The 24005-nt window shown below is 42.0% G+C and overlaps 1 protein-coding gene across 1 annotated transcript; it reads left to right on the forward strand.

The window, feature by feature from the left end:
* Nucleotides 1-8778: 8778 nt before the first annotated feature.
* On the forward strand, nucleotides 8779-17847 carry LOC132885534 (zinc finger protein OZF-like). The gene is made up of 2 exons (XM_060920289.1): nucleotides 8779-9049; nucleotides 16422-17847. Exon 2 carries the CDS (start codon nucleotides 16462-16464, stop codon nucleotides 17737-17739), a length of 1278 nt encoding a protein of 425 aa, XP_060776272.1. The 5' UTR covers nucleotides 8779-9049; nucleotides 16422-16461; the 3' UTR covers nucleotides 17740-17847.
* The last annotated feature ends 6158 nt before the right edge of the window (nucleotides 17848-24005 follow it).

Here is a 24005-nt window from a genome sequence, read left to right on the forward strand (position 1 = left end):
AGGCACCTAACCTCCAACTCTCTCCCCAGGCTGGTTTAGGCATGTTGTCCATCGCTCTGTATAAGAGCATCTGCTAAATGCCATTAATGTAAAATGCATTGGTGAAAAATGTAGAATAAAGTGAATAGTACTGAACACACCCACCACTGTCTTAGCTGTCTGTCTCAGCAATAATAACTTTCATTGGCACCCGATGAGAGTGCTTAGGGAACCCAGTGTCTTCCAATTTGAAGGCACTCTCCAAACAAGTATTTGTATGCTACCAACAAAAGGACTGTCCTCTTTGGAAGCAGCTGCCAAATGATTCCTTCATTCTGCATTCATCACCACATCCTTCTCAGAAATGCAATCCCTTGAATTGGTTTACCAGATTTCTGAAAATGCTAAATGTGGCAGAACAGTCTGTTATTCCAATATAGAAGTTTAGCTACAAATGTAAGTGAAGCACTTGGTTTTTTTGTTAGTTTATGCTCCCTGACAATTTTTAAAAGATATGACAATCTATGATCACAAGTCATTTGTTATAAGTTGGTCTATGACTACAATTAACTAGCGAACACGACCTCAGTTTATGTAGCTAGCTTATGCTGCTAATTAAAAGCTTGCAGTAAACTTACTACTATGTTGTAGGTTAAAGGGCAGCGTTATGTCTGATTTCTTCAAAATGAACAAACACTCGAATAAAGAAATCCACTTGGTCTATGGTTTGACTGTGAACTTGCAGTACTCTCTCAAAAAATCACTGTCTGGAGTAAGGCACTGCTATCCAGATCCCCTGCAGATTACTTGGAGTTTAGGCAAATTAGAAATAAGGCCATGCAAACTGTTCCAAAGTTAGCTATTTTAAAGATCAGTTCTCTCTCAGTGGGTTTGACCCAAAAAGATTCTGGAAGACATTGAAAGATCTTGAAAATAACCTTCTGCTCGCCTGCCTTTGTTACTTGATATGGATGGCCTAATAATTGCTGATAAGGTGCATGTGGTAGACACTTTTTTTTTTTAAACCAGCATTTTATAAAGTGTGGTTTTATTTTTTTAGTCTGCTAAGCCCCCCTGGCTAGCAAGTAGTTTTTTTTTTTCCCTTTAGACCCATTACCCAACTGGCCTGTACCTTCTCACCAGAACCATTCCACCAGGCTTCCTGCCCCTTACATAGCTTCACCCTACAGGCTGTCTCAGAAGGTGAGGTCTTGGATGAGCTGTTAAGGCTGGACACTAAGGTGGGGTTTACATTAGACCGTATCAGCGGATCATCAGATTAACGTTTTTAAAACGATTAGCGTGCACACAGCAACGCCAATACACGGATACGCTCGGCTCCGCAGGCATCCTGCGCTCCAAATCACTCCGCCCTGAACAGCGAGTGCCCTTTGGAGGGTGCGCACTCCGGCCCTGCGCAGCTCACACAGCGCGCGAGTGAAGCGCACGAGCAGTGATTCGGGACTGAGCCGCTGTGTGTGTGATCCCAGCGCAGATCACTTACCACTTGCAAGTGGAAGGATGGCAAGCCTAAAGACCATCATAACTACACAATGGGCAGTATTTGCATCAGTATTTGCAGTATTTTCATACTTTTATACTCTTTAATGAAAGGTGATACAAGGCGGAAGTCCACGCCGTTTTTCAGCAGTCGCGTCACATGACCAACGCCAGCGAATCAGGAAGGTGGATGTCACAGTGACGTTGTCCAATGACGACGCCAGCTAGAGCTCAGCACAGCGTATCCGCGTATTCTCAATGTTTACACAGCACCGGAGCTGACACGATCTGGATTGAATACGTGGACCCCGGCGGATTCCCGTTTCCCGGCGTTTCCAGGCGTTTTAATGTAAACGGACAGTGCATCCGCGAAGAAAACGAGACAGATACGGTCTAATGTAAACTTGGCCTAAAACACCAGCTGGGTCTGAGGAGTTGGGCCATTTTCCTTTTTAAGATTGCAGGCCCCCCATCATCGGGCACTTTCACACCAAAGGTTGCCTTTTTCAAGTTTAGCTTCTAGGGTCATAAAAGTAAACTAAATGTGACATAATGTATCACTTTTGTTCACTGTTTTTGTCTGAGGGTCGGAAAGAAGCTACACAGTCAGTGGTTCTTCCATCCTATCATTATTGTGGAAATATTAGCCATTTTTAACATGTTTTTGACAGAATCTGCAGTCCCAAATTAAATTTTAAAATATTGCATTGAGTATTAAATAATTTCTGTCCCATGCATGGCTGAGCATGCTGCTTCCTTATATAGGGGGTGAGTCAAGAAATGTCCATTCCAAATTTCATGAAAATCGGTAAATTCGTTTGGCCGCTATGGTGATTTAACTGAATCATGGCATTCCGTGTTAAAACAAATAAAGTGATTGTCCTTTCCTGAACAACATGAGTAACTGATAATGTGTTGTGCATTATCAGTCTAGAATAACATTTAAGAAATTGTTTTTCATCACTGTTTTCACCTCATTTTCAATTTGAACTGTTATTAAGCAGGTAGTGAGTTTTTCAGCTATTCGAAATCCTGATGTAGAATCTGCGTTAAAAATCTGTCCTCTCCAGAACTTAGGATAATCTGTAAAACTTACCTCAGTTTTATGGAGAAATATTCTTACTGGATTAATTAGGGCCCAACAATATAAAACCAATGAGAAACTATCGCATTCAAATGCATGGTTGAGATACATTTACATAAAAATGTTGTTAAAGGGGATGTCCTCTCCAGAACAGGATATTTAATATCATAAGAGGCATATTTTGTACTGCGTTACACAATGCACTTCATGCACCAAACAACTCAGGCAGCAAACCTGGCCCTGCAAAAAAGTGCTTTATGGGTTCATTCTAAGGTCATTGGGTGCATTGGTACAGTTTAAGTGTAAACAGGTAGAAGACCAAAATTGATACATTGTATCATTTTGTTGTTTTGAATGATTTGATTGGTTTAGAATTAGAGAGAGAATGCCCAGTTCACATTTCCAGGTCTTTAGAGCTAGCCTGTCATTACCATAGGGCAGGTGCAGCTGTCAAGGTTGTACACAGTCCACTATTCAGGAGAGGACATAATTTTTTAACGTGGTAAGTTAATGTGCATTTTTCACCATATTTGATGTTCTGTCCCATACTTGATGGATATTTTGGTGTCTCTTTGTTCCATTAACATCTCTGCAATAATTAGGTGGAATGTAGGGGACCCAATCCACCAATTAGGCTTAAACCTGAATGATAATGTAAAAAAATCCAAATTTGTGAATTTTACCTTCCTGCTATGTTAAAACTAATAAATTTTGGAATTTGAAATGACTTGTAGCCTTGATACTTGAGGTACATGTTACCCAATATGTATTCTATGGAATTCAGGATGGATTTTTGCATTACATTGAAGTTCATTTTCAACTGTTTTTGGGACTTTTAAGGCAACCTTTGGTGTGAAAGTGCCCCATCACAGCCCCCACTGCAGATGTTTTTAACTTGTCCCTCCATACAGCTGAATTCCTTTGTGCATGGAAAGTAGCTGTAATGCATCCCCTTTTTCAGCTAGAAGATGGGGCTAAACCCAACTGCTATAGGCAAATTTCTATTTTTCCTTGTTTATCAAAGATGTTGGAAAACCTTGTAAATAAATTGCAAATTATCTGGATGTTTATAATATCCTGTCTGGTTTCTGATCTGGTTATGGCTGTCTCACTGCTACCATTAAAGTTCTTCCTGACATCCCTTCTGCTCTAGACTCTAAACAATGCTGTACAGTAATCTTGATTGATTTAGCGAAGGCTTTTGACACTGTTGATCATACTACTCTTCTTGGTTGTATGGGCAGCACTGAACTTTCTGAATAATTGTTGGCGTGGTTCTCAGACTACCTCACAGATTGGGTCCAATCCATTAAATTGGAACAAATTTTCTTGCAGACCCATTTTGTCATTAAGGGTACCCCTCAGGTCTCAATCCTAGGCCCCACTTTATTTTCTATTTATATGAAGCCATGGCGGGGGAGCCATGGCCTAATGGTTAGAGCAGCAACTTTGGGAACAAAAGGTCGCCGGTTTGAAGCCCTGGACCAGCTGAAGTGCCCTTGAGCAAGGCACTAAACCCCCAACTGCTCCCCAGGCTGCTCTGGTTATGTTGTACGTTGTTCTGGTTAAGAGTGTCTGATAAATGCCTGGAATGAATGAATATAAATGACATTGTTCCGTTAGAGACTTCTTTACTCACCTGTATGCTGATATCACAGTCTTTTATTCTTCTGATCCCTCCCCGATGCAGTATTTACATCACTTCAGGATAATTTTTTAAAGGCCAACAAGTTTTCTCTACTTTAAACTTCTTGTTAAGGTCATGTGGTTCGGTAGGAAAGATATTGTCCCTGTCCCAGCCCGAAATATCACTGCTCTCAATGGGGTTAACTAGACCAAGTCACGGATTATAAATATCTGGGTGTTGGGTTAGATGGCACTCTGTCCTTCTCGCATCATATCAGTAGGTTACAGTTTAAGGTCAGATCTAGAATTGGCTTCTTGTATAGAATGCGCTCCATTTTCACTGTCTGTGAAACCGGCTCTTGTTCAAATGACCATCCTTCCCATATTAGATTATGATGTATACAGTACCAGTCAAAAGTTTGGACACACTTATTCATTACTGTGAATGGGTAAGTGTGTCTAAACTTTGGCTGGTACTGTATACGCTCCCCGGCCACTTTAATAGGAACTTGTTGATTCTAAGATTCCTGTTCTTGGCTGCAGGAGTGGAACCCAATGTGGTGTTCTGCTGTTGCATGCTGAGATGCTTTTCTGCTCACCACGGTTGTAAAGAGTGATTATATGAGTTACTACAGGCTTAGTCAAAATTATGTTAACACTATATTGGATTATTTTTCTCCTGTAGATAGACGCATGCTATGGGTGACAGATTAAACGGGACTGTTACTGGCTGGTTTTTGTGTGTTGAACACGATGGTGAGCAGGTTGAGACCGTCCTGTAAATCATTTTGCACATATGATGTATGTTTTGTGAATTAAGTGTTAACGTAATTTTGACTAACCCTGTATATCCTTCCTGGCAACTTGAACTGCTCAATCTGTCCGTTTCCCTCTGACCCTCTCTTATCAACAAGGCGTTTGTTTCCACCCACAGAACTGTCGCTCACTCACTCAGTGTTTTTTGTTTTCTGCACCATTCTGTGTAAACTCTAGAGACTGTTGTGTGTGAAAACCCCAGGAGATCAGCAGCTTCTGAAACACTCAAACCAGTCCATCTGGATCAAACCAACACCCAGACCACAGTGAGAGAAAGTCACACTGTGAGATCACAATTTTCCCATTCTGATGTTGGAACATTGTGAACATTAACTGAAGCTCCTGATTTGTATCTGTGGGATTTGATGCATCGTGTTGCTGTCGCGGGATCAGCTGATTACAGAACTGCAGAAGACAGCAGGTGGATGGAGGGGTGTTCCTAATAAAGTGGCCGGTGAGTGTAGGTCAGCCTGCAATGGCGTATTCCAGATGCTTGATGTTCTTTCATTCTGCTGTCTGTTTAGCTACAAATGCCCCTTTAAAACACATCACTGTACTTTTTATTATTATCCGTAATGTCCATGGTTCATGCTCACTTACAAATCCCTCCTAGGTCCGTCTCCTTATTTGTGTCATTTATTGCAAACTACAGCTGCTGCTTATAACACCTGTACTGCTCATCATATCTTGCTGAAAGTTCCCAAAGCAAATACCACGCTCCGTCTGTCGTCATTCCAAGCGTCTTTGGCTAAAGACTGAAATGATCTGCAAAAAACTCCTAAAGCTGGATGAACTCGTCCCCATGTCTGCTTTTAAGGACTCAATTATGGGCATTCTTACTGATACATGCGACTGTTTTCCCAACTGATGAATGTCTGTAAATGTTTACTGTTGTTGGATATACTCCTGTTATTTCTTTTTTTATTCCCCCCCTTTACTGGTGTTATATTACTTCTGTTGTTCTGTATTGTTTGTTGCGCTGCCTGACGCTGTTGTGTACCTGTTAGATGTTGGTGTTGGCTTGCATGGCACTCATGTTACCTCTGCTCATTTTTAGCCCTTACTCCCTTCCCTCAAGAGGTTCTGCCTTTTACGAGGCTGCCGCTGGAAATAAGGATCTTGTTCTTAGTGACTTGCCTGGTTAAATAAAGGTTTTAAAAAGACTGATAAACAAGTGAGTAAATCCATATTCAGTTTCATGTTGTTGATTTTATGAATCATGTTGGTCATGGTAACTCGCTTTCTCAAGACAAGTCCGTTTATTTTTTATAGCACTTTTCACAGGACACATTGTGACAAAGCAGTTTTAAAGAAAAATCAAGATTTTAAACATATGAACTTGGGGAGGCGTATGCTGTCATATCAGGGGGAAAAAAATCGGTATCAAATAAACTGAGAGGTTTATTGTTAACAATATATTTTCACGTTATAATGCAAAACTTTTCATGTAATAATGTGATAATTAGGGTTCATGTTATAACATGATCATTTATATTGTTACAATGTGAAACTTCATGTTTTAATGATGACTTTAAAGTCGTTTGAATGAGGTGTGTGGAGAATATAGAACTTTACACAGTGACATGAAGTTTATCTGTGAGTGGTGAATGTATAGGGGGCTGCAAAAGTAGGTATACAGTAAGGACTATTCCAGTATCATAAACGTTTTGTTTTTCATTCCTGTATATATCATGAGTGACACATTTTCAACACAAGAAGATAATCTTCATATCTTCAACAGCCTCAATATGTATGAAAGATAATGGAGAAATTATTATCCATGGGGCCAGCACAGTGGTGTAGTGATTAGAACTGTCGCCTCACTGTCGACTGTGCGGAGTTTGCATGTTCTCCCCGTGTCCGCGTGGGTTTCCTCCGGGTGCTCCGGTTTCCCCCACAGTCCAAAGACATGCAGGTTAGGTTAACTGGTGACTCTAAATTGAGCGTAGGTGTGAATGTGAGTGTGAATGGTTGTGTGTCTCTGTGTGCTGCCCTGCAATGACCTGGCAACTTGTCCAGGGTGAACCCCGCCTCTTGCCCAGAGTCAGCTGGGATAGGATCCAGCCCACCCGCGACCCTGTAGGACTGGATAAGCGGCTAAAGTTAATGGATGGATTATACAGAGGATTCTGTCACACTTCATACTTTTTTTTTTAATTGTACTACACAATTTACATTGTGGTACATCTGTCCTCATTGTAAGACACTAAACATTTTTAAGCAGATGCATGTTCTATCCCTGCTCCTGCCAAACAGCTCAGAGCTTAGTGTATTATTTACTGTCAGAATCTCATCTCATCTCATTATCTCCTGCCGCTTTATCCTTCTACAGGGTCGCAGGCGAGCTGGATCCTATCCCAGCTGACTACGGGCGAAAGGCGGGGTTCACCCTGGACAAGTCGCCAGGTCATTGCAGGGCTGACACATAGACACAGACAACCATTCACACTCACATTCACACCTACGCTCAATTTAGAGTCACCAGTTAACCTAACCTGCATGTCTTTGGACTGTGGGGGAAACCGGAGCACCCGGAGGAAACCCACGCGGACACGGGGAGAACATGCAAACTCCACACAGAAAGGCCCTCGCCGGCCCCGGGGCTCGAACCCGGACCTTCTTGCTGTGAGGCGACAGCGCTAACCACTACACCACTGCGCCGCCCCCCTCCTCTGGATAAAATTTTCAATTAAAGGTTGGATTTTTCTCATTTTTTCAATGAGATGAAGCGACTTCACCAAAAGGTGGATTTATTTCTAACCCTGTTTCCTGACCCTTTGTTTTTAAAATATAAATAAAATACAGTTGGCATATACGTAAATTGCAGATCCTAACTGTAAATTCTGGAATATGTGTAGTCTGTGAGGCGACAGCGCTAACCACTACACCGCCGTGCCGCCCTACTGTCAGAATATGTAGAGATATTTAAATAGAACAGTCAGTTACGATATTTGAAAATAAAGCCTTAAGATAAGATAAAACTTTATTAATACCAAAGGAAATTCTTGTGCCAGAAATTGCTCCATAACAATACAGTATGTTAGAATACAACAATACAAGCTGAAAAACTGTATGTAAAATAAAACTGTACAAGAAATAAATGTCTAAAAAAAAACCTCAGTGAACAACAATAAAAAAGCAATACACTAGATTACATAAGGGCTAAAACTCATCTCATTATCTCATTATCTCTAGCCGCTTTATCCTGTTCTACAGGGTCGCAGGCAAGCTGGAGCCTATCCCAGCTGACTACGGGCGAAAGGCGGGGTACACCCTGGACAAGTCGCCAGGTCATCACAGGGTTGACACATAAACACAGACAACCATTCGCACTCACATTCACACCTACGGTCAATTTAGAGTCACCAGTTAACCTAACCTGCATGTCTTTGGACTGTGGGGGAAACCGGAGCACCCGGAGGAAACCCACGCGGACACGGGGAGGACATGCAAACTCCACACAGAAAGGCCCTCGCCGGCCCTGGGGCCCGAACCCAGGACCTTCTTGCTGTGAGGCGACAGCGCTAACCACTACACCACCGTGCCGCCCAGGGCTAAAACTAAGATGGAAAAACAAAAGCAAAAACCAGTGCCGAGATAATTAGCATTCTAACAAGAGAATAAATATTACACAGGGTGCTGGGACGGAATATAGAGTAAAAAAACCAGAGTCTGTTTCGGTACTTGATTTTTTTTCCTTTTCGTTACAATTTTTGCCAGTCTGAGTTTAATTCCCCTTTCTGCCCTGCTGTGATGAGTGTGGAGCTCCAGTAGGGGTCGAGTTTAATTCCCCTTTCTGCCCTGCTGTGATGAGTGTGGAGCTCCAGTAGGGGTCGCTGTGGGCGTCTCGGTCGCGATCCGCCACACATTGAGAGAAATAGAAGAAGCCGTGCGGCAGTTTTGCTGATTGATGAGCTGAGCTCTCCGACTCTACTAATCATCTTTCCATTAAACTCTTTCTGACAGGGTTTTACCCCCACAGTTCCATCTGATCCGTTGTGGGGGATTTGAGGTGGTTAACTGCGTTCTGCTGGAAACATCAAGGTAAGTTCAACTCGGCTAACAGTGGCTCAGTCCCAAATGGGATTCTACTTCCTATGCTAGTGCACTACACAGGATATAAACTAGTGCCCTTTACACACTCTGTAGCGCACTACACAGGATATAAACTAGTGCCCTTTACACACTCTGTAGCGCACTACACGGGATACAAACTAGCGCCCTTTACACGCTCTGTAGCGCACTACACGGGATACAAACTAGCGCCCTTTACACGCTCTGTAGCGCACTACACGGGATACAAACTAGCGCCCTTTACACGCTCTGTAGCGCACTACACGGGATATAAACTAGTGCCCTTTACACGCTCTGTAGCGCACTACACAGGATATAAACTAGCGCCCTTTACACGCTCTGTAGCGCACTACACAGGATATAAACTAGTGCCCTTTACACGCTCTGTAGCGCACTACACGGGATATAAACTAGCGCCCTTTACACGCTCTGTAGCGCACTACACGGGATATAAACTAGTGCCCTTTACACGCTCTGTAGCGCACTACACGGGATACAAACTAGCGCCCTTTACACGCTCTGTAGCGCACTACACGGGATACAAACTAGCGCCCTTTACACGCTCTGTAGCGCACTACACGGGATACAAACTAGCGCCCTTTACACGCTCTGTAGCGCACTACACGGGATACAAACTAGCGCCCTTTACACGCTCTGTAGCGCACTACACGGGATACAAGCTAGCGCCGTTTACACGCTCTGTAGCGCACTACACGGGATACAAGCTAGCGCCGTTTACACGCTCTGTAGCGCACTACACGGGATACAAGCTAGCGCCGTTTACACGCTCTGTAGCGCACTACACGGGATACAAGCTAGCGCCGTTTACACGCTCTGTAGCGCACTACACGGGATACAAGCTAGCGCCGTTTACACGCTCTGTAGCGCACTACACGGGATACAAGCTAGCGCCGTTTACACGCTCTGTAGCGCACTACACGGGATACAAACTAGCGCCGTTTACACGCTCTGTAGCGCACTACACGGGATACAAGCTAGCGCCGTTTACACGCTCTGTAGCGCACTACACGGGATACAAGCTAGCGCCGTTTACACGCTCTGTAGCGCACTACACGGGATACAAGCTAGCGCCGTTTACACGCTCTGTAGCGCACTACACGGGATACAAGCTAGCGCCGTTTACACGCTCTGTAGCGCACTACACGGGATACAAGCTAGCGCCGTTTACACGCTCTGTAGCGCACTACACGGGATACAAGCTAGCGCCGTTTACACGCTCTGTAGCGCACTACACGGGATACAAGCTAGCGCCGTTTACACGCTCTGTAGCGCACTACACGGGATACAAACTAGCGCCGTTTACACGCTCTGTAGCGCACTACACGGGATACAAGCTAGCGCCGTTTACACGCTCTGTAGCGCACTACACGGGATACAAGCTAGCGCCGTTTACACGCTCTGTAGCGCACTACACGGGATACAAGCTAGCGCCGTTTACACGCTCTGTAGCGCACTACACGGGATACAAGCTAGCGCCGTTTACACGCTCTGTAGCGCACTACACGGGATACAAGCTAGCTGGACTGAAAGTCATCAGATGCTGCACTGGATTCACAGTAAGCAGACATGCACAGACGTGTATCATGTCTGAGGGAAGGTCCAGGGAATCTGCTGCTGAGCAATTTGTTCTGGAGGTCTTCTGTTAGTCAACCAGTGATTTAAAATACAGCATTTCGAAGAATGGCAAAACACATTACCGTATTTTCTGGACTATAAGCCGCTACTTTTTTCCTAGGTTTTGAACCATGCGGCTTATACAAAGGTGCGGCTATTCTGTGGATTTTTCTTCCACCGCTAGGGGCGCTCTAACCGGAAGTAGAATCAAAAATAAGATAGATGAAAAACCAATGCAAAGAAGAATTAGCAGATCTTTAGCAGATAGAACACGCACGACAAATTACTAACTGGTAATTATTTTCAAATCCAGCGAAGATGATTAAAGTGACTTGTGGTTTCAAACACAGGAGAAATGAAGGTAAATAAATCCCGGTTATTTTCTCTTGGTTCTATTCCGTTTTAATCAGCAAAGTTGCTGCCGTGTTAAAAGGCACTGTTCGGAAAGAATCTGTTCAGGTACATACATGTACATTTACAGTACAAAATCGTTCTGTACATGCAGTAAATATCTAATTTTTCAACATAGATATCTGCGGCTTATAGCCCGGTGCGGCTTGTGTATCTTTTTTTAATTTTTTTTTTTTAAATGGAGCGGATGCAGCTTATATACAGGTGCGCTCTATAGTCCAGAAAATACGGTAAATATACCAACACAACAAAATGGGGGGAAAAACTGAAAAGAAGAGAGTGGCAGTGGTGTGAAATGGCAACCAAAACACTCAGCCCAAGACAGAAACAACAGCATGCGTTATTTTCAACATGACGTGTCTGAATGCAACTCTTAATATTTCAAACTCGCAAAATCCATCTTCAGTATTTTAAAATTGAATATGTAAAGTAATTGAATGAACCAGAAGTGGAGGTTGTGAGTTTCTTTCACAACCCCGTTTGTAAATCAGTCGACCACACGTGGGGTTATGACCCCCTAGTCTGGAACTCCAGCTCTAGCCTCATGAACACGTCTGCACTTTTCAACACGTACATAAAGCTCTTAGTGACGCTACAGCCCAGAGAACTTCACTTGGCAGCTTTCAAACTGTGTACCAAAGACGTACAGTGTTGACAAGGCCATGTTTTGTCCTGCTGTAAACTCTGTAACAGAGCCTCGGTGGGTGGCTTCCGTATAGTGTTTTTTTTTTTTTTAATTATTATTCAGTACGATGCTCATTTTGATGCCTGAACTACGTAACTCATTGGAGAGACGCGTCAGCCAACAGTTTCTCAGCAAAATACATGAAAGTAACCATAACACTTTCAGCAGCATCCATCCATCCATGAATGAGTGTGTGTGTGTGTGTGTGTACACTAGTGCATCTCCCAACTAGTGCATCTCAAAAAATTAGAATATTGTGAAAGTTCAATATTTTCCATCAGTTATTTAAAAAGTGAAAGTTATTATAGACTCATTACACAAACAAATGTTTCAAGCATTTTTCTATTTTAATTTTAATCAGTATGGCATACAGTACAAAAACATTAAAAAAACCCCATCTCAAAATATTAGAATATTTCATTTCGAGTTTGAGTAAAACAGTATGAACACAGTGTATCTCTCGGTCTAGTTCAGTACACACAACCACAATCATGGGGAAGACTGCTGACTTGACTGTTGTCCAGAAGATGATCACTGATGCCCTCCACAAGGAGAGTAAGCCACAAAAGGTCATTGCTGAAAAGGGTGGCTGGAAAAGGTGCACAAGCAACAGGGATGGCCGCAGTCTTGAGAGGATTGTCAAGAAAAGTTGATTCAAGAACTTGGGAGAGCTTCACAAGGAGTGGACTGAGGCTGGCGTCAGTGTATCAAGACCCATCACGAACAGACATCTTCAAGAAAGGGGATACAACTTTCGCATTCCTAATATCAAGCTACTCCTGAGCCAGAGACAATGTCAGAAGTGTCTTATCTGGGTTAAGGAGAGAAAGAAATAGACTGTTGCTCAGTGGTCCAAAGTCCTCTTTTCAGATGAAAGTACATTTTGCATTTAATTTGGAAATCACGGTTCTAGAGTCTGGAGGAAGAGTGGAGAGGCACAGAATCCAAGGTGTTTGAAGCCCAGTGTGAAGTTTCCACAGTCTGTGATGATTTGGGGTGCCATGTCATCTGCTGGTGTTGGTCCACTGTATTTTATCAAGTCCAAAGTCAACACAGCCATCTACCAGGAGATTTTAGAGCACTTCATGCTTCCATCTGCTGATGAGCTTTTTGGATATGCTGATTTCCTTTTCCAGCAGGACTTGGCACCTACCCACAGTGCCAAAACTACTACCAAATGGTTTGCTGACCATGATATTACTGTGTTTGATTGGCCAGCCAACTTGCCTGACCTGAACCCCGTAGAGAATCTATGGGGTATTGTCAAGAGGAAGATGAGAAACACCCGACCCAAAAATACAGATACGCTGAAGGCCACTATCAAAGCAACCTGGGCTTCAATAACACCTCAGCAGTGCCACAGACTGATCACCTCCATGCCACACCGCATTGATACAGTAATTCATGGTAAAGGAGCCCCAACCAAGTATTGAGTGTATAAATGAATATACTTTTCAGAAGTTGGACATTTCTGTATTGTAAATCCTTTTTTTGATTGATCTTGGGGAATATTCTAATAATTTGAGATACTGGATTTCTGATTTTCATGAGCTATAAGCCATAATCATCAAAATTAAAACTAAAAAGGCTTTAAATATTTCACTTTACATTTTTTGAATTAAATTGGTATTCTAATTTTTTGAGGTGTGTGTGTGTGTGTGTGTATATATATATATATATATATATATATATATATATATATATATATATATATATATATGCACACACACACACACAGTGGTGCTTGAAAGTTTGTGAACCCTTTAGAATTTTCTATATTTCTGCATAAATATGACCTAAAGCATCATCAAATTTTCACATAAGTTCTAAAAGTAGATAAAGAGAACCCAGTTAAACAAATGAGACAAAAATATTATACTTGGTCATTTATTTATTGAGGAAAATGATCCAATATTACATATCTGTGAGTGGCAAAAGTATGTGAACCTTTGCTTTCAGTATCTGGTGTGACCCCCTTGTGCAGCAATAACTGCAACTAAACGTTTGCGGTAACTGTTGATCAGTCCTGCACACCGGCTTGGAGGAATTTTAGCCCGTTCCTCCGTACAGAACAGCTTCAACTCTGGGATGTTGGTGGGTTTCCTCACATGAACTGCTCGCTTCAGGTCCTTCCACAACATTTCCATTGGATTAAGGTCAGGACTTTGACTTGGCCATTCCAAAACATTAACTTTATTCTTCTTTAACCATTCTTTGGTAGAACGACTTGTGTGCTTAGGGTCGTTGTCTTGCTGCATGACCCACCTTCTCTTGAGATTCAGTTCATGGACAGATGTCCTGACATTTTCCTTTAGAATTCGCTGGTATAATTCAGAATTCATTGTTCCATCAATGATGGCAAGCCGTCCTGGCCCAGATGCAGCAAAACAGGCCCAAACCATGATACTACCGCCACCATGTTTCACAGATGGGATAAGGGTCTTATGCTGGAATGCAGTGTTTTCCTTTCTCCAAACATAACGCTTCTCATTTAAACCAAAAAGTTCTATTTTGGTCTCATCCATCCACAAAGCATTTTTCCAATAGTCTTCTGGCTTGTCCATGTGATCTTTAGCAAACTGCAGACAAGCAGCAATGTTCTTTTTGGAGAGTAGTGGCTTTCTCCTTGCAACCCTGCCATGCACACCATTGTTGTTCAGTGTTCTCCTGATGGTGGACTCATGAACATTAACATTAGCCAATGTGAGAGAGGCCTTCAGTTGCTTAGAAGTTACCCTGGGGTCCTTTGTGACCTCGCTGACTATTACACGCCTTAATTTTGGAGTGATCTTTGTTGGTTGACCACTCCTGAGGAGGGTAACAATAGCTTTGAATTTCCTCCATTTGTACACAATCTGTCTGACTGTGGATTGGTGGAGTCCAAACTCTTTAGAGATGGTTTTGTAACCTTTTCCAGCCTGATGAGCATCAACAACGCTTTTTCTGAGGTCCTCAGAAATCTCCTTTGTTCGTGCCATGATACACTTCCACAAACATGTGTTGTGAAGATCAGACTTTGATAGATCCCTGTTCTTTAAATAAAACAGGGTGCCCACTCACACCTGATTGTCATTCCATTGATTGAAAACACCTGACTCGAATTTCACCTTCAAATTAACTGCTAATCCTAGAGGTTCACATACTTTTACCACTCACAGATATGTAATATTGGATCATTTTCCTCAATAAATAAATGACCAAGTATAATATTTTTGTCTCATTTGTTTAACTGGGTTCTCTTTATCTACTTTTAGGACTTGTGTAAAAATCTGATGATGTTTTAGGTCATATTTATGCAGAAATATAGAAAATTCTAAAGGGTTCACAAACTTTCGAGCACCACTGTGTGTGTGTGTGTGTATATATATATATATATATATATATATATATATAAAATGTGTGTGTGTGTGTGTATATGAAAAACTTGCATGACATATTTAAAAGTAGACAACCTTTCAATTTCATAAAATCAGTGAAATTTAGTTCCGTCTGAAATGTGGTGATTGTGATATCTGTTTATTTCTGTAATATCTCACAAAATATCAGGCCATTCTGTGGCTGGGAAGTTATTTAATTTGAGGGGATTAAAGCAAATAATGTGCATGAAATCGCTCGCTTCATGCAGTCAAGCAGACAGAGGAAGTCCGTGTGTGCATGCGCAGGTTTACCTTCTTCTTCTTCTTTTTGGGTTTTACAGCAGCTGGCATCCACAGTGTTGCATTACTGCCATCTACAGGTTTCCCTTTGAGCGTGCACTGACAGTTCCATCATTCTGTCGCTAAACGAACAGCTGATCACACCGAGGTGCTCGCTGAGCGCCCATATTTATTAGTTTGGTCCTGCGTTTCCTTTCCTTCATATATAACATGTCTTTTCTTCTTGTTTGTTGTTACTGTAGTCAGTCTTTCACGTTTCATTCGCACACTCGCGTCCTCCATTTTTCTCTCCTGTTTCAAATTTGTATCCCACAATGCCTTGCGTGAACGGGGAAAGCCCACCATGTGATGCATGACGTAGTATCTTGAATTGGGTCATGGTGAAGCAGGAAAAAATAGTGGGGAATTCAGAGCCATGTGGCCTGAAATTCATTAATTTTTTTTTTTTGTTTTTGTTTTTTTTAACTAATAAAATTGGAAGTCTGTGATTTTTGAATTCAGTAGCTTTCAGTCACTAAACAAAAATAATTGGGTGTTTTGGAAAAATTCTTTTTATGACCGACACTTGAAAAATCTGAAAGGCAGCACAGCTTTAATCAGTGGTTTGTTGTTTTATGTTGGATTCTTCTTGCTCTTGCCCTTTTCCATTGAACCTAAAGAGCAGCAGTTCCTCTTTATTAATAAAGACAGATGGTTTTGATTTGGCACTAAAGGATATTGTAATCCACATGACTTCTTAAAGTTGAATATATCCCTGTAATTTCATACATAATAGCATTAAAATGCTGAGTTTGTTAGGGTATATGTTTATACCTCCACCACTTCTGAAATTTCCCTCCAAAAGACATCTGTTATTAAACATTAACTGTGAAATTAAATTTATAAAATTAATCAAGTTGCATGTGTTTTAAAATATTTAACCATTGTCCATTTTTTTCCTTTAATTTTGATCCAGATATGAGTGCTGTCTTCTCCTGCTGTCCTCTTTCCTTCAAATGAAGTTTATATTTGCTAAAATAGCAACAGATCCGACTATGATGAAGTCAGCTGAGATTACGTATGAACATCTGGCACCCATGAGGAGCTCCAGTAGTCCGCAAACGTTGTTCTCTTCTAATTTACCTGGGAACCCCGCTCATAGACGAGTACAGAATGAAAGTCACCACTGCGCAGTGTGTGGGAAAACCTTCAGTAAAAGGAGTAATCTGAAGCAACACCAGCTCGTTCACAGTGGAGAGAAGCCGTATCAGTGCTCGGACTGTGAGAAGACTTTCGCTAAAAGGAGTAATCTCAAACAGCACCGTTTTGTTCACACGGGAGAGAAGCCGTATCAGTGCTCGCAGTGTAGTACAAGTTTCACTCAAAAGGTTCATCTCGTACGACACCAGCACGTTCACACAGGAGAGAAACCGTATCGGTGCTCGCAGTGTGAGAAGAGCTTTATTGACAGCAGCAGCCTCATAAAACACCAGCGCGTTCACACCGGAGAGACAGTCTGTCGCTGCTCGCTGTGCGGTTATAGCTTTACCTGCCTCAGTAACCTGAAGCGACACCAGCGCATTCACGAAGGACAGAAACCGCATCGGTGTTCAGAGTGCGGGAAGAGTTTTATCGATCGAGGGAATCTGATAAAACACCAGAAAACTCACTCGGGAGAGAAGCCATATCAGTGCTTACACTGTGGAAGGAGTTTTACACAAAGATTTAATCTCCACCAGCACCTGCACATTCACACGGGAGAGAAGCCGTATTACTGCTCAGAGTGCGGGAAGGGTTTTAATCGCGAGTACACTCTTCAACTCCACCAACAGGTTCATACAGGGGTTAAACCCTATTACTGCGCACAGTGTGGGGGGCATTTCAGCAGTCTGAGTAATCTCAAACAGCACCAGCGCATTCACACAGGAGAGAAACCGTATCAGTGTTCAGAGTGTCAGAAGAGTTTTAGTTCGAGCGATACTCTCAAAAACCATCAGCGAATTCACACAGGAGAGAAGCCGTATCAGTGCTTAGACTGCGGGAAGAGTTTCACGCAAATGGGTCATCTCCAACAACACCAGCGCGTTCACACAGGAGAGAAACCGTATCAGTGTTCGGAGTGTCGGAGGAGTTTTAGTTCCAGCATTACTCTCAAAACCCATCAGCAGATTCACACAGGAGAGACGCTGCAGCACTGTTTGGAGTGCAGCAAGACGTTCTGTTCGCGGAGAACTTTTCAGCAGCACATGCTTACTCACGCAGCTGTGAGCGAGGACGTGCTGCAGTTCTCGTGAAAAAGTCTCAGAACTTGCTTTCTTCTCAAGACTTATTTTCGTTACACACTTTTCGTACTGAACCACTTTGTATGGTTTGGAAAGCATCACTGTACTGTTCCAAAGAAGTTCACTCATTAAAGAAATCATACTTCTTCATCCATGCTCAAATTGTGTTTATTGATAATGCAAGACATTCTCTAGATTTTATTCATTATAAATTTTTTTGAAAATATAAGACTGACTAGTTGGTGAATAATTGTTAATCATAATTTGGATAATCATGAAATATACCCCCCGCCACTTTAATAGGAACTTGTTGGTTCTAAGATCCCTGTTCTCGGCTGCAGGAGTGGAACCCAACGTCGTGTTCTGTTTCAGGCTGAGATGCTTTTCTGCTCACCACGGTTGTAAAGAGTGATTATATGAGTTACTATATCCTTCCTGGCAGAAAAGCTCGAACTAATCTGTCCATTCCCCTCTGACCCTCTCTTATCAACAAGGCGTTTGTTTCCATCCACAGAACTGTCGCTCACTCACTCAGTGTTTTTTGTTTTCTGCACCATTCTGTGTAAACTCTAGAGACTGTTGTGTGTGAAAACCCCAGGAGATCAGCAGCTTCTGAAATACTCAAACCAGTCCATCTGGATCAAACCAGCACCCAGACCACAGTGACAGAAAGTCACACTCTGAGATCAGTGTTTCCCATTCTGATGTTTGAACATTGTGAACATTAACTGAGGCCCACTTTACACGGGGACGGTCTGAAACAAAAACGCAAAAGTCTGTTTTCGTTCTCACTTTTTTCCGCGTCTACACGACCGTTTTCAAGGAGGAAATCTGCGTCTATACGGTGACGCATAAATGTGTGGAATTCAATCGGATGTGCATGCCACGCGGCTAGGTGGCGCTGTGAAAGACCTCCGCTATGTCTGCACGCATGCGCAACGTCTTCCGTCTTGTCTGATCTGCACATCTGCGCCGCAAAAACTTTGACTACTCTGGCTATGGAAGTAAGAAAGTAAGAGCATACTATACCCGCCTCTGTTCATTAACGGTATATGTGCAGATTGGGTGTAGATGTTCGAAGGACTCCTGGACGTTTATTAAAGCTGCCAGAGCAGCTTGAAGGTCCGTTGGATCGATGTAATCAGACATGCTCTTACTTTTTTACTTACTTTCTTACTTCCCGGGCTGGCATGTACAGTATATGACATATGTATGACGTAAGTGCGTACCCGACGTGAGCAGATCCGAGCAGAGTTTCGCGTATTGGGTAGTTTAGACGGATATGCAACGCGGGCCGTTTTTAACTTATCCACTCTGGAAGGCTTTTTCAATTTTTTCCGTTTTTCAGCCTCGGAAACGCCGTCCCCGTGTAGACGAAAGGCACTTCCGATAAAATATTTAGTTGTTTTTACCCGACAGCGTCCTCGTGTAAACGGGCCCTGAAGCTCTTGATTTGTATCTGTGGGATTTGATGCATCGTGCTGCTGTCGAGGGATCGGCTGATTACAGAACTGCAGAAAACAGCAGGGGGATGGAGGGGAGTTCTTAATGAAGTAGCCTGTGAGTGTATGTTATGTTCATAAAATGCTATTATTGTTAAATGAAATGTAGGATATGACCAGATATGTAAAACAGTGAATAAAAATATCCCTCCATCAGGCTAATAAGAGTAATGAAATTAACTAACATTAACAATATATTTCTACAGAGCATCAGTATAAAAGCATCAGTTATCATCTTTGACAGTGTGTGGAATTGTGCCCCAAGGCCTTATGAACCTAAACAGTCTGTGGATTCGGGCGTAAAAACTCGTCAAAACAAGTAGGTGGTCAAAATATTGTGCTTATGTTTCCATTGTGAGGATCTCTCATGGTTTCTCTTCATGCCCTTTTTCACAGCTGCTGAGTATTTTGTCCTCTTGGCTTGAGACTGAAATCATTATACACTTCTGGTGACCTGACGGGAGTAATGCAAGAATTTCTTGAGGAATTCCACAAATCCTGGATCCAAACAGACCTGTCAGAGACAGAATTTCATTGTTTCGAATTTTGCAATACAAAATACTGGTGAGACAAATTTGGATTCTCTGAGGTGTTGCTTTTGATTAATATTCATTATGAGCTTTGTGTCTTCTTACACACTAGATGGCAGCACCAGAGATACTAACATACAGATCGTGAAGTTTGAGAGTGGGAGTCTATACTGCTTCAGAGCGGTTTACATTTAATAGTCTAGAACAGGGGTTCTCAACCTTTTGCAACCTGGGCCCCACCAAAGCTGGTTCATTGCAGTTGGGGGCCCCTCTTCTCGCCCCCCCCCGCAACACACTCACCCGCAGTGACGCCACCCGACCTACAGCACCTTATATTGACAGATAGATAGATAGATAGATAGATAGATAGATAGATAGATAGCCCTGGGCTAGATTATTATTATTATTATTATTATCATTATTTTTATTATTATTAGTAGTAGTAGTAGCAGTAGCAGCAGTAGTAGCATTATCATTCCATTCCATAGAAATACATAGGCCTATTATCATTATTAGGCTATTGTTATAATTGGCAGTAGCACCACATTTCTAATCTGCTTTCGGGCATTATTATTATTATTATTATTATTATTATTATTGCCTATTATCGTTACTAAGCTGTTGGCAGTAGTACAAGACTTATGTTCTTTCAGGCATTATTATTATTATTAGGCCTATTATTATTATTATTATTATTATTATTATTGCTGTTGTTGGTTGTTGATATTATTATTATTATTATGCTATTATTATTAATAGGCATTATTATTATTATTATTATTATTATTATTATTATTATGCTATTATTATTAATAGGCATCATTATTATTATTATTATTATTAGTGTTTTTATTAGGTATTTTATTAGGCTTATCATTAGCTGGCTATTGATATCATTGGGAATTGGGACCAGGCGTGAATTTAGGTTTTACTTTTTACTGTGCCTTTGTGATCTGCATTTGCGTTAATGCGAGACCTGAGCCTGCTTTGCCTTACAAAGATCCTCGATTCTTGGCGAAATGTTTGACAAGCACAGTCTCAAGTCATCCTCAGTTTGCGCACGATTGCGATATTTCGTTTTGAGCGCAGTCATTTTTGAAAATCCTGCCTCACACAAGTAGGTCGATGCGAATGGGATGAGCAGTTTCAAGGCTACGTCACACAGTTGCGGGTACTCCTGCATCAATGCTGCCCAGAATGTCGAAAGAGGGCATGAGGTGAAGACTGCCTTAAGTCTACTGTCACTCTTCAGCTCAATAAGCTGTTCCTGCATGTCAACTGGAAGTTCGTCAGCAGTACACACAAATGGATCTCGAACCCACGCAAAAGAGCGATAATCCTCTGTGAAGTATGCCGCAAACTGTTTTCTCATTACCGACAGGTGCTCTGACGCTGCTTGAAAGACAGATGAGAAATCGTGGGAAGTGCCTGCATTACTGATAAAGTCTGCAAGGCTTGGGAACATATCACAGTTCCCCCGACTGATGCGGCCACACACACAAGATTTTATGATAGATTTTATAATAGTATTGATTTGTATGTAATAGTCCAATGTCCTGCATTTTGACATGGGTAAATGTGTTGCATCTGCTTAGCTACTATAGCCTGTTAGCCCCAGATTTTTTTTTTCCTCCATACATGAAGCCTACTCGCGACCCCCCTGGAGTACCTCCGCGCCCCCCCGGTTGAGAACCACTGGTCTAGAAAGTTCAGATAATCAGGAGGAAGTGTTAGAGCATGTCAGCCACAAGGCCCGCGTGAACTTGGAAAGAATAATACAGAAACAGCCCATAATACATATACACACACACACACACTCCTGTGAAACATCTTCACTCTGTCCAGAATTCACAGCAAATCCATAATGTAGCCATCTGAAGGTAGTTACCATAAACCACCATTTACAAACTGCAGTGCCTACTGAGGCTGTCGTCTTCATGGTCTGGAACGCAGGTTAAAGTCAATGCCAGCATGCTGCACTTGATGTAAGTCACACTCGTGTCATGTTTTGTGCTGGCAGTGGCATAACCAAAAGGTGTTTTCAGTAGGATGAGGAAAAAATACAAAATAATCTCACAATTGGTTTTCTCTCTTCCGTTTATGAACAAACAGATTGGTGTGACACACTCGTGCATTTCGGCTGGTAATCAGACAGCATGTGACATGTGGGAGGAGCAAAGACATAAATTCACTCTTTATTTAGTCTAATCATTTAAGGCACAATCTATTGTCAAATGATGTTTCTGTATTAATAATGATTCCATGAAATACATTTGACCGTGAAAAAGATACATAATTGGGGAAAATTGCACCTTATAAATCCTGATCTACTTTTCATACAGTATAATGTATTAATATTGTAGTGGTTTGTCATCATTACAAAATAAGTATATTGAAATGTAACCTTGTCTCATGCTGCTGTTGTCTTATGAAGCCTTTATCTGGATACGTCTGATATCCTGGCTTTAGTGTATCGTCTTATGCCTATTCAATTCAGAAGTTATTCAGGAAACCGGGTCCAGCTATAATGTACATGTCTACATGAGCAACACGTTGACGGAAAAATACATTAAAAAATAAGGGTGACTTTACATACTTTTACCGTTCCAGGCTGTTGGAAGCATAAAATTGTATAAAATGTCTTTGCATACTGGAGCATTAACCTTCACTGGAACTAAGGGGCCCCACCCCTGAAAAACAGACCATTATCCCTCCTGTACAAATGTTACTGTTGGCACTCTGTATTCCAATAGGTAGTGTTTTCCTGGCATCTACCAAACCTAGATTCATCCGTCAGACTGCCAGATAGTGAAGGAGGATTCATCACCCTAGAGAACACATTTCCGTGTCTCCAGAGTCCAGTGTTGGTGCTTTACACCACTCGAGATGACACTTGGTAATGTGAATAGGGATCTTGTGTGGCTTGTGTACAGCTGCTTGCCATGGAAGCCCATTTCAGGAAGCTTCCAGTACAGAGTTCATGTGCTGTTATTGCTTCCAGAGCTTGATAATGAGTGATGCACCAGAGCATAGTGATTTTCATGTGCCTCAGTTGGTGGCCCGCTCTGTATCTGAGCTGTTGTTGCTCCTGAATGCTTCTATTTTACAACCCCAGTTCTATAAATTTGGGACGCTGTGTAAAACGTAAATAAAAAACAATGTGATGATTTGCAAATCTTGGAAACTCTATATTCCACTGAAAATAGTACAAAGACAAAATATCAAACGCTGAAGCTGAGAAATTTTAGTGTTTTTTGAAACATATGTGCTCATTTTGAATTTGATGTCAGTAACACGTTTCAGACAAGTTGGGACAAGGGCAACAAAAGACTGGAAAAAATTGAGTAATGCTAAAAAAAAAAACTAAGGTTAATTGGCAACAGGTCAGTAACATGATTGGGTATTAAAAAAAAGCATCCCAGAAAGGCGGAGTCTCTCAAAAGTAAAGATGGGGCGGGGTTCCCTGCTCTGTGAAAGACTGTGTGGGCAAACAGTGCAACAATTTAAGAATAACGTTCCTCAAAGTAAAACTGCAAAGAATTTGTGGATTGCATCATCTGTGGTCCATAATATCATTAAAATATTCAGGGAATCTGGAGAAATCTCTGTATGCGAGAGACAAGGCTGAAAACTGACATTGGATGCCTGTGATCTTCAGGCCCTCAGGAGACACTGCATTAAAACAGACACGTGTCTGTAGTGGAAATCACTGTATGGGCTCAGGAACACTTCAGAAAACCATCGTCTGTGAAAACACTTCATTACTGCATCCACAAACGCAAGTTAAAACCAGATATAAACAATATCCAGAAACCCCGCCCCCTTCTCTAGGCCAGAGCTCGTTTACGATGGACTGAGGCGAAGTGGAAAAACTGTCCCGAGGTCTGACGAATCAAAAGTAGAAATTCTTTCTAGAAATCATGGACCCCACGTCCTCCAGGCTAAAGAGGAGAAGGACCATCCGGCGTGTTATCAGTGCACAGTTCAAAAGCAGCATCTGTGATGGTATGAGGGGGCGTTAGTGCACATGACATGGGGAGCTTGTACATCTGGGAAGGTGTCATTAATGCTGAATGATAGAAACACGTTTCACAGCAATATGCTGCCATCCAGACTAAATCTTTTTCAGCGAAGGCCTTCCTTCTTTCAGCAAGACAACGCCAAACCGCTTTCTGCACATATTACAACTGCAATGGCTTCATATTAAAAGAGTCTGGATGCTAAACTGGCCTGCTGCAGTCCAGAC

This window comes from Neoarius graeffei, chromosome 4 (assembly GCF_027579695.1).
Source record: "Neoarius graeffei isolate fNeoGra1 chromosome 4, fNeoGra1.pri, whole genome shotgun sequence".
Taxonomy (NCBI): Eukaryota; Metazoa; Chordata; class Actinopteri; order Siluriformes; family Ariidae; genus Neoarius; species Neoarius graeffei.

What these genes read in the sequence shown, in the direction of transcription:
- LOC132885534 (XM_060920289.1), top strand. Translation starts at nt 16,462, where the DNA reads ATGAAGTTTATATTTGCTAAAATAGCAACAGATCCGACTATGATGAAG.